General features: G+C 38.3%; 1 protein-coding gene across 1 annotated transcript in view; it reads right to left on the reverse strand.

The window, feature by feature from the left end:
* The window catches only part of NIPAL2 (NIPA like domain containing 2), a 164,331-nt gene that overhangs the window by 92,894 nt on the left and 59,299 nt on the right, over window positions 1-12,138 (reverse strand). The window contains exons 3-4 of the mRNA XM_053715239.1: window positions 11,246-11,421; window positions 2,842-2,897 (exon numbers count right to left, since the gene is read on the reverse strand). Coding sequence (XP_053571214.1) covers window positions 2,842-2,897; window positions 11,246-11,421 — 232 coding nt within the window. The remainder of the gene's footprint in view (window positions 1-2,841; window positions 2,898-11,245; window positions 11,422-12,138) is intronic.

Below are 12,138 nucleotides of genomic sequence, written 5' to 3' on the forward strand. Positions count from 1 at the left end.
TTGGTTTGCTCAGGCTTAGAGGAGGATTTCTGACGTAACCGTGGAGATAATGGAGTCCAGGCCTGGACCAAATAAAATATTTCCCTTAAAGGGGAGGGAAAGTAGTCTAGACTTAGAAGTCATGTCCTCAGACCAGGACTTCAGCCAGAGCGCCCGGACAGGTCTGTATTGAGAAACCAGAGATTTTAGCATTCAGGTGAATAATCTGCATGTTTGCATCACAGATAAAAGAATTGGCAATTCTCAAAGCTTTAATTCTTTCTTTGATAGCATCAAGGGGACCCTCTACCTCGATAAAATCTGCTAAGGAGTCACACCAGTAGGCTGCAGCTCCAGCAACCAAGGCAGCAGCCGCTGCCAGTTGAAATAAATATCCTGTATGCTGAAGCATTTTCCTGAGAAAAGTTTTCATCTTCTTATCCATCGGCTCTCTGAATGACGAGCTATCCTCAAGAGGGATAGTAGTATGCTTAGCAAACGTGGAGATAGCACCATCCACCTTAGGGACGGAACCCGAAAACTCCAGCTGAGAGTCCAGGACCGGGAATAATTTTTTTAAAGGCAGACGAAAGAGAAAAGGAAGATCCAATTCTATCACACTCGTTTTTAATAATGTTCACCATTTTTACAGGTACAGGGAAAGTTAGCGGCGCTACCCTGTACTTCTACACCCTGTCTTATTTAAGGATCAAAGGTTCATCAGGCAACTTGGTCTCTGGAACCTCTAATGTCGACAGAACCTACCTTAGAAGAAAATGTAAGTGTTCAATTTTAAATCTATAGGCTGGCTCCTCCGCAGCCGGAGGCCTAGAGGTAGCAGACTCCGATCCAGAAATTTCACCCTCTGAAGACTCAGTGTGACCCATCCTAGGATACTTGAAAGGCAGACAAATCTAATAAATCACTGAATGTCCCCTGGACCAGAGAGCTATGTTTAACCTTTCGCTTGCACTTGGCAGGGCGAAGTAAAGCATTAAGAGCCTCAGACACCACAGTTTTTAACTGCGCAGTAAAGTCTGATGGTATAAGGCTCCCTCCAGATGGAGGATCAGGCGTGCTACAGGAAGCTGCATGTGACAATGGAGATGACTGATGGGTATGCACCTCACAAGTCCTCAGAGGTGGACGGCTCAGTAGTACTAAAGGGGTTAACCTTCTTAGACATAATAACCTTGTTGATGCATATGGAACATAGTTGAGAGGGCGGGCACACCAAGTCCTCCTCACAATATAGACAGGTATTACTATTAGGAATAGAGGGAATACCCTCAAGCATATCAGAATCCTCCATAGCTTGTGCCAACAACAGTAGGACACAGAATAAATTATCTTTATTTCTCACAAAACAGCACCTTTATACTCCCAATGAATGGGGCACTCACCACCTCCTAGACAAAGGCAAACAGAGAAACAGGCATCTTCTCAGACAGCTAGCTCGGTCAGGAAGAGAAAACGAATGTGCAGCATTTAAAAGTGAAAGTAAAAACCTGTTTGTTCTGCTACCGCATAACAGTCTATGAGCCCAAAAAAAAAAATCACATTTGATTAATCACCACTGTTCAATAACCTCCCCAGGAGATATTAACCCATGATTCTATTAAGATAAAGGAGCCACACTGTGTCCCTGACTTCAGCTTTTTCAACATAAGTAAAAATTGAAACAATCTTACCAGAATCCATGTTGTGGATCAGAAAACACAGCCTCTCAAGTGTGAAAGTCTTGTAGCATTGCTCCTGACATGGACTTGAGTGAAGAAAAAGCAGACAGTGAAACTCGTCAACACTGGTTGCTTAAGAAATTGTTAGCAGATAGGTTTGCAGGAATACTATCCCTGCATCTCCAGACTCTAACTTTCGTTAATGCTCTTACTGAGAGGCTGACAAGACTACTTAAAACTCCAGTCCCATATCAAAGGGCATATACCCCTCCTGAGGAACAACTCCGAAATCTTCTGACACTTCTCTGCCATCCTCCTGTGATGAAAGGCAAATAATGACTGGGGGATGGGGGAAGTGGGAGAGGTATTTAAGCCTTTGGCTGGGATGTCTTTGCCTCCTCCTGGTGGCCAGGTTCAGTATTTCTCAACAGTAAGGAATGATGCTGTGGACTCTCCTTATATTAAGAAGAAAATAGGGATTAAAACGTAGGAAGTACAAAAGCTCAAAATTGTCTCAGCACTGGGGTGAAAAGAGTTAAAGGGCTGCTTAGCTGTGAACCTGGAGTACATCCTCCAGATTACTGGTATATAATATAATGCTACAGTGAGTCTCACATTTCTCAGGGAATTGCCTGTCTGGTCACAACAAGGGAGTCCAGGGAAATAAATTGTATTAGATTTTCCATGGGTATATCCCTGGACTGTTGTGGAATAGCAATACCTTGAAAATTCAGTTATCCATGCATTTTTAAAAGATTTTAAAAAGTTTTATATAAAATTGTTTAGCTTAGATTTACCAAGTGCACATAAACAAAAAACTTTTATGCCACTTTAAACTTATTAATTACTGTAAAAGTGTTAACTTAAGTCAGCGAATTTAGCACTACAAAATGTTGCCAGCATACAGTTCACAGCAATTACAAATTGTTTTCTGAAGCATTGCTAAAGATTTGTTGTTGACGTTATAATAATTATGTATTTACACATTAGACATAAGAAATTATACACACACACACATACACATTATATATATATATATATATATATTACTGAAAAGCAGCATATTTAATAAGAGGTGGCTAAATGGTTCTCAGTTGATACAGAAATGTTACACTGCTGGTTAGAACACAAAAAAAAAAAAAAATAGAAGTTACAGAACACATTTTTAAATGCATTTTCTCACCTACTATGTCGGATGCCCTCAGTGTTTCTTTCAAAAACACAACAGAAATAGCTGCACTACCTATGAAAACAAAAACAACAAAAAATAACCTAAATATCTTAGTTAAAATGTTTTGCATACACCAATATTACATAAAACTACAATGCAGAAAAAGTAAAATGACAAACGCTCAACAGAATTATAAATATATAAGAAAGTGAGTTTAGTGTAAGCCTATGGGAATCAATATTCAAATGTAATATTTGTTATACAGAAACAAACTGAATGAATGTCATCTGGGGACAGTCTACTCCAAAAAATGTATTGTTTATAAAGAGAAATACCTTTAATACCTATTCTCCAGTTTTGCACAGCCATGGTCATATTATTATACTTTTAACCTCTGGGATTACCATGTGTCTAAGCCTCTTCTGACAGCCCCCTTATCACATGACATTTTATTTATTATCTATTGACTTGCATTTGAGCCAATTAGTAGGGATGGGTGAATATTTCTGAAAATTTGAAAATTTAAAACGAATTTTGATACATTCGTTCAAATCGAATTTCGAATGTTTACATAACATTCTAACATTCTATTTTTTAATTTTTCAATAAAATTCAAAAATATTCGTTTGAATAAAAGAATGTTTAGCTATGTATTCATTCAATTTCTAAATGTAATATTCAAATTAGAATGTGACATTCGAATTTGAATGTAAGATTCAAATTCAATATAGTATTTCTAGTCTACAACGGTGTTAAATAAAATGTAATATTCAAATTTGAATGCTACATTCAAAATTTAAATGTAACATTCTAATTCAAAATAGTATTTCTAGTCTAATACTGTTTTATAAATGTAATATTAAATTCGAATGTGACATTCGAATTCGAATGTGACATTCGAAAACTTTAAATAACATTCGATAATAGAATTTTTAAGAATATTCATTCTTAACATTCTATTATGTAAATCAAATTTCTACAATGACATTCATTCTTTTTTTTTTTTTTTAAATAAGTTTTTTATTGAGGTTATTGACAAAACATCAAATAAACATGTTACATAAACATTCAGAAGCATTCTTTCAAACCATGACAATATTTTGGAATTCAAAACTATTCTGCGGTCACATATAGGTAAAAACTGTTCATGAGAAAACCCAAAGTAATCTCTCTATATTTATATGTAACAGGTAAAACTGAAACCTCATTTTCTGCTTTATAGTATTTTCCTCTCTTAATAAAATAAGCTACCTCTAGGCTCCTGTCTTCTAAAATGATGTCTAGAGGAAATAGGATGATAAGACTAGTCTCTTTTGGATATATGTCTAATTAGTGTAATTTTGTAACTGAGTGAAAGAAGATAATTAAGGTGCGAAACAATAAGGGTTATTATGGAGTAAAGACATATGGTGCTATTGAGAAAGAACTATGAAGAAAATGCGGCATAGGAAAGATAAGCCGCGTAGGTAGCCCTCCTGTAAAAGGAGGTTCTTTATGGTGGTGGGGGGGGGGGAGGAGGTGGTAATGATAGTGAGATGAAGGGAAGAAATAACTGACTGCCTTAGAGGTTTGTTGCGAATAGAAAAGAGGGTGGGCGAACACATATATTGGACAACAGGTGCTGAATGAATTGAGTAGACTGGCTTAAAAATTGTAGCAGTTGTAGCATAAATATGTCAAACAAGGGCATCAACCTAGGTAGAGGTACAAATATGGCAGGAGTATTTAAGCGGGTCATGTATGGTGTAATGAGTGAGAAAGCCCTAAATTGCAAGATAGAAGCAGGTCCAGCCTGCCTAGGGAGCATGTTGGAGGCTTTAGGGCAAAGTTATGTGTCGCAATGTATATTAAGGGCCACAGCAACAGATAAATGCACATATTAAATACTTAGATACGAGGTTAGAAAAACAAAAAAATAGGTATGCATCCTGCCGCCTGGGCACGGGCCCTGTACCCATCAGCAGGAGAACACCTAGAGAAATGTATACTAGGTATCCATGTCATAGGGAATAAAACAGTAACCTCCATTTATCATAGCAGAGTCAGAGACAATATCAATGGGGGATACAGTGAGATCCCATGACTATCTGGCCATAGATGATCTGGGTGCCTCTTCATGCAAGTCAGATAGGGTGCATCAGCGCAATACAGGGGCGGGTATAATACAGCTTTACATTTGCCAACTAGACAGTTAGTTATGCGCCCAAAGAGCTGATACAGTGAGGGCTTTCAATCAACCATACGCAAAACATAACATCAAAAACAGGTTTGTACAGAATTAGGGCACACATCATATACAAAGGGAGTGAAAACATATGTATGCTAACTAAGAGCTTGAATATATAGTAAGAACAGGAACAATGTGAGCAACATTGGGAGTACCAGGCATCTGGCGGGGAAAACAAACTATCTGAGCCATGAACCTGTATCAGTAAAGGTCTATCCTCGCTGCGCAAAATGTTAGAAACAAAACAGATAGTGCTACATACTAATTCAAACACAAAAGCTGGCAGCTAAACACCTTGTCAATGTCATGTTTGGGAAAGGATTAACCATTTAGGAATAGTGGGAGGGTTGAGGTCCTATGTATCTAAAGCGGCAGGTCCCTATTTCTATATCATAGCTATAACATAATCTCCTAGGGGAAACAATGCCAAAGTAACTTGGATTCTGCCATGTCTATCCCACCTCATAGTAAATTTCCTGAAATTTGTGGCTATAATATAATATATGAGCACTGCGTTAAGCTTAACTATAACAAAGCATGCTAAACATTTGATTAAACACGTTATTATTGTAAATACTTGCACTTCCCAAAATGATGTTTAAAAAAAAAAGCATGGGTTATACACTACTAAATAATGTGCGTACATAGAACTAGAGGAGGAGGCATATACAGCCCAGAGACTATATCAGATAACAGACATACATAACGGCTGGTTACTAATGGTATAACAGATCAATAACTATTAGGTGGTGTAAAATTCTATCTTTAAGATCCTGGTAGGTAATAGGTCTTGTAACAGACGGCATAGGACAAGAGAGCAATGCTGATGCATTCACGAATAAATAACTATTTAGAGCACACAGCAGCAAACTGGGTGAGCAAGGAAAACATAAACACAAACTAGTCTGTAAAGATGTCCCAAAAGGCTGCACTCATTGCTCTCGTTGTCAGCACGTAGGTAATGTCCGGCGAGTCAAGTCTGCACAACAGTGATTGTATGTCCAGTGTCACATATAGTCTCTCCGGGAGATCTATTAGCAAGGTGGGAGACAGTGCAGCAACTTGATACAAGGAAAGGGAGAATACTTTACCCGATGCCAGTGCGAGACAGTTCTGCTAGAAAGAGGCTTATAGTAAACCGGGAGTTCTCTGCAATACCACCTCTGAGTGTCTTAGTAACATGGTTAGTTGCAATCCTGTCTACCTGCACTGCGACAGTTGCTGTTATGTCCCCTTGTGTCGTCTTAGAGACATCATCCATAGCCAGAGAAGCAATATAAAGTTGAATACATGTTTCCTCATTAGTTATAGCTATGAGCTGCCACTGTGTATCTGGGGTCCGAATAGTGTGGTCAGTTATCACAGCGCATACCGCAGCCATAGGACTAGTGCAGTCTCCGGGTCTTGTCTCCAGCAGAATGCCACTTCTATTATCTAGAGGCCTAATTTCTTTTACGGCCTTCCACTCTTGTCTCCTCATTGCTTGTCTGGTATGGGAAACTGGCTCAGCTATTACGTAAGCGGCGGTCAGGGCAAATAGGTCCTGTATATCTTGCTGAGTAATTTCAGAGACTGTTCCTTTAATTGAGTTAGGTGCACTCTCGGGTGCCGTATCTTCTATCTCCCATTCTGCAGACAAAGTGAGTGTTGAACACTGAGGTTCCCAAGCGATACCTCTAGCGCAGACTGCCATAGAATCAATTTGGTAATGAACAGGCTCCACAGGTTCTGTCCCCTCACATTGAAAAGCCGTCTCTAGCGCTTGCGTGAAAGCCTCCTGGTAGCCCTCCAAAAGGGTGTTCAGTTCTTTGAGGATGTAGGCTGCAGAGGTCATGGTGCTCATAAAAGGCACAGGATCAGTGAAAGTTAGGTAGCCAATTTGACTGATCTCGCTAGACGCCACGTGGGTAGGGAAATGGCCGCTCTCAGGGACTTCAAATAGTGATAATCATCTTGCCCAAGGAGGTTACCGCCGTAAAGTGATATTCTCCAAAACTCATACCCAGTATAGTCCCTGGGTTGCCAAACTCTCTGTATTTATTGAAAATAAAAGCCTAAGTAGTTGGTAAACTAAATTTTTATAAAAATTATTGCCGGAGCTCCTGAAGTGTGCGTCTGTTCAGCTCAGATGATGGCTCCGCCCCCACAATGACATTCATTCTAACATTCAGATTCAAATATAAACACATTCGTCCATAACTACCAATTAGTGCTATGGCCCCCCCAATCACCAGCTGATCCTACTAGTGTAGGATATGTACATATTATTTACATATTATGGCCCACATGAACTAGCAGTCACCTGTTGTGAAAAGCAAATACCTGTACAAAAGCATGTGATTAAGAGGCTGTCAATAAAGCCTTTGAAATTTAAAGGTTTAAAATGTTATAAAATATATTAATCTAACAATGTTGGTTGTGCAAACCTAGGGAATGGGTAGTAAAGGCATTATCTATCTTTTTAAACAATAACAATTTTAGCGTAGACTGTCCCTTTAAACCCTAAACAAATGCTAGATAGAATGATGCATTTAAAGAAAAGATTAGTCTCAGAATAACATGTAGATGTATTTTTTAAAGTTTCATTAGCTCTTTAAATGTCGACAAAATAAGTGTAAAGTTTTAGGCCTAGATTTGGAGTTTGGCGGTAGCCGTCAAAACCAGTGTTAGAGGCTCCTAACGCTGGTTTTGGGCTACCGCCGGTATTTAGAGTCAGTCATTAAAGGGTCTAACGCTCACTTTCCAGCCGCGACTTTTCCATACCGCAGATCCCCTTACGTCATTTGCGTATCCTATCTTTTCAATCTTTCTAACGCCGGTATTTAGAGTCTTGGCTGAAGTGAGCGTTAGAAATCTAACGACAAAACTCCAGTCGCAGAAAAAAGTCAGTAGTTAAGAGCTTTCTGGGCTAACACCGGTTTATAAAGCTCTTAACTACTGTGCTCTAAAGTACACTAACACCCATAAACTACCTATGTACCCCTAAACCGAGGTCCTCCCACATCGCCGCCACTCGGTTAAATTTTTTTAACCCCTAATCTGCTGACCGCCACCTACGTTATACTTATGTACCCCTAATCTGCTGCCCCTAACACCGCCGACCCCTATATTATATTTATTAACCCCTAACCTGCCCCCCACAACGTCGCCGCCAGCTACCTACAATAATTAACCCCTAATCTGCCGACCGCAAAGCGCCGCCACCTACGTTATCCTTATGTACCCCTAATCTGCTGCCCCTAACACCGCCGACCCCTATATTATATTTATTAACCCCTAATCTGCCCCCCTCAACGTCGCCTCCACCTGCCTACACTCATTAACCCCTAATCTGCCGAGCGGACCGCACCGCTACTATAATAAATGTATTAACCCCTAATCCGCCTCACTCCCGCCTCAATAACCCTATAATAAATAGTATTAACCCCTAATCTGCCCTCCCTAACATCGCCGACACCTAACTTCAATTATTAACCCCTAATCTGCCGACCGAATCTCGCCGCTACTGTAATAAATGGATTAACCCCTAAAGCTAAGTCTAACCCTAACACTAACACCCCCCTAAATTAAATATAATTTAAATCTAACGAAATAAATTAACTCTTATTAAAAAAATTAATCCAATTTAAAGCTAAATACTTACCTGTAAAATAAACCCTAATATAGCTACAATATAAATTATAATTAGATCATAGCTATTTTAGGATTTATATTTATTTTACAGGTAACTTTGCATTTATTTTAACCAGGTACAATAGCTATTAAATAGTTAAGAACTATTTAATAGCTAAAATAATTACAAAATTACCTGTAAAATAAATCCTAACCTAAGTTACAATTAAACCTAACACTACAAGATCAATAAATTAATTAAATAAAATACCTACAATTATCTACAATTAAACCTAACACTACACTATCAATAAATTAATTAAATACAATATCTACAAATAAATACAATGAAATAAACTAACTAAAGTACAAAAAATAAAAAAGAACTAAGTTACAAAAAATAAAAAAATATTTACAAACATTAGAAAAATATTACAACAATTTTAAACTAATTACACCTACTCTAAGCCCCCTAATAAAATAACAAAGACCCCCAAAATAAAAAAATACCCTACCCTATTCTAAATTTAAAAAGTTCAAAGCTCTTTTACCTTACCAGCCCTGAACAGGGCCCTTTGCGGGGCATGCCCCAAAGAATTCAGCTCTTTTGCCTGTAAAAAAAACACATACAATACCCCCCCCCAACATTACAACCCACCACCCACATACCCCTAATCTAACCCAAACCCCCCTTAAATAAACCTAACACTAAGCCCCTGAAGATCTTCCTACCTTATCTTCACCATACCAGGTTCACCGATCCGTCCTCGGAAGTCTTGATCCAAGCCTCGGAAGTGTTGATCCAAGCCCAAGCGGGGGGCTGAAGAGTGACGTCCATCCTCGGGCTGAAGTCTGGATCCAAGCGGCGGCTGAAGAACTCCATCATCGGGCTGAAGTCGGAAGTCCATCATCGGGATGAAGTCTTCTATCAAGCCGCATCTTCAATCTTCTTTCTTCTGGAGCGGAGCGGAGCCATCTTCTTTCCAACCGACGCGGATCCAACCTCTTCAACCGACGCCTACTCGCCGAATGACTGTTCCTTTAAATGACGTCATCCAAGATGGCGTCCCTCAAATTCCGATTGGCTGATAGGATTCTATCAGCCAATCGGAATTAAGGTAGGAATATTCTGATTGGCTGATGGAATCAGCCAATCAGAATCAAATTCAATCTGATTGGCTGATCCAATCAGATTGAGCTCGCATTCTATTGGCTGTTCCGATCAGCCAATAGAATGCGAGCTCAATCTGATTGGCTGATAGTGGTGATTGGATAGATAGTGGTCTGATTGACCTGTGGTGATAAAGATAAGAAACATAACAAGGGACTCAGTGGAAATAGTAAAAAACAATCTATGCTACTGTCTTAGCTGGAAGTAATTGAGTATGTGATATATCAAAACTAAATTACACCTAAACTTTGTAACATAATGAAGGAGATACCTATATGTCTACAATGTAGCGAAATGTACTTACTGCGGTAAGCACAGGATAATTGGAGACCAAGTAACAGGCACATCATGCTGGGTCTAAGTAGGATGTGTATGCCTCCTTACGTCATCATGACATATGTTGACACACCCCCATAGTGGATCGCGTTCGCAAACTAGATTCAAAGCCCAAGAGATATATCAAAGTAATGCACGCAGGGGGGTGTATACATTTTAGAAGCGAGTAAGAGTGCGTAAGGCGCAACATATCGCTTAAGGGATAAAATACAAAATATGGCAAATGTGGTCAAACAAGGGTACATGTAAATAGCAGTACTAATAGAATGTGACGAATTTGTCATTCTATTGTAAAAATAAATATCATATAACTCAAGGTGGAAGGAAATATATATGGGCAAAGATAAAAGGATATTAATTTGATTGCCATGTTGGTACAAAAGTGCAATATAAGGTTGGCCAATTCCTCTCCATTAAAAATGAGTAGAGCGAACTAGGGCATTAAGGTGATCTGGGATTTATAAAAAAAAAAAAGAGATCTATATAATATCGATATAATAATATTTACAAAAATATTGGATATATACTGTTCCAAATACCCTTTATTCAGAAAGAAAGTCACATTGTAGAGTATCCACAATATTATAAGTCAAGTCCATATGTAATGCATGCAATTTGGAGATATCGAATAATCTCTGTATGTGATGGGTCTAGATATTGATGGGTCCAGTATATTAGCTGGAGGGAAACAATTAATTAGAAAATCATTAGAGATTATATGGGGATTGTGTGGCTCAAAATAAAATAGAGAAAGTAATATTATATATCACGAGTCAGTACTGGTGTGGACATGTTATATAGGGCTGTATACGTGTGTCAAATGTGTATGTATATATATATCTCTCTCTTATATATATATATATATATATATATATATATATATATATCTCTCTCTCTCTCTATATATATCTCTCTCTCTCTATATATATCTCTCTCTCTCTCTCTCTCTCTCTCTCAGCATTAAGTCCTCTAGGGTAGACAGTGTCAATATATAATTCATCATTTTATATTACCATCTAAGTGTTTAATGTCCCTTTAATATAACAGTTCAAGACCTAGGAGTAGTTAACCTACCTATGACAGATACACAACCTAAAGGTGCAATAAGTGTAGCTGGAGCAAAACCATAAGCTGAAAAGTTCCCCAGCTCTCCGACCGCCATTAGAGTAACACCGCACCACCACAGCATGCTTTTGTAATATGGAGAAGGGTCTTGATGACAAGCTAATCGAATATGGGTGTATTTCTGGGGGGAAAAAAAGAAAGGTTAGAAGCATAAAGGTTTACAGGAATATAACAGCTTTGACAAATGCAGAGACATTTAAAAATATGAGCATCATTAGCTCTGCAAACAGTTATACAGAAACTAATCACAGACTTCAGTAAATATGTAATTATTTATAAAAAAGGAGACAGCTAGCATTTTACAGTAAGCTATTTCACAAATACCAAGTGGTATAAAGCAGAACTAATGCAGATTATTGAGTCCATAACAATGTAGGTTGTGGGCTCAATAAAAATTGGAGACACTTAAATAGCCTCAATATTTACTCAAAAAAAGAGATGAACTTAGAATTTCACCAAAAACTGTGTCTGCTCAATAGCAATTTGTCAAAAACTGTGTCTGCTCAATAGCAATTTGTCAGCAGCAGTTTTTGTGAGCTGTAGTCCCAGATATTGGTCAGTGTTTAGGAGAATATATATATATATATATATATATATATATATATATATATATACACATACACACACACATACATACATATATACAACAAAGATTTCACAGTTCAATCAATAGGATTTCAGTGAGAGAGAGAGATGATGAAGTGAGATTTAAAAAGTCATTTTATTAAATTCGTAAAAACAGACCTGGCACAGCACATAGAAATCCCCACTGCTGACGCGTTTCCTGCCTCACGGGCAGTTCATCAGAGCATACAGAGATCACCTGAAGCTGCTGTTT

Source organism: Bombina bombina, chromosome 5 (genome assembly GCF_027579735.1).
Source record: "Bombina bombina isolate aBomBom1 chromosome 5, aBomBom1.pri, whole genome shotgun sequence".
Lineage (NCBI taxonomy): Eukaryota > Metazoa > Chordata > Amphibia > Anura > Bombinatoridae > Bombina > Bombina bombina.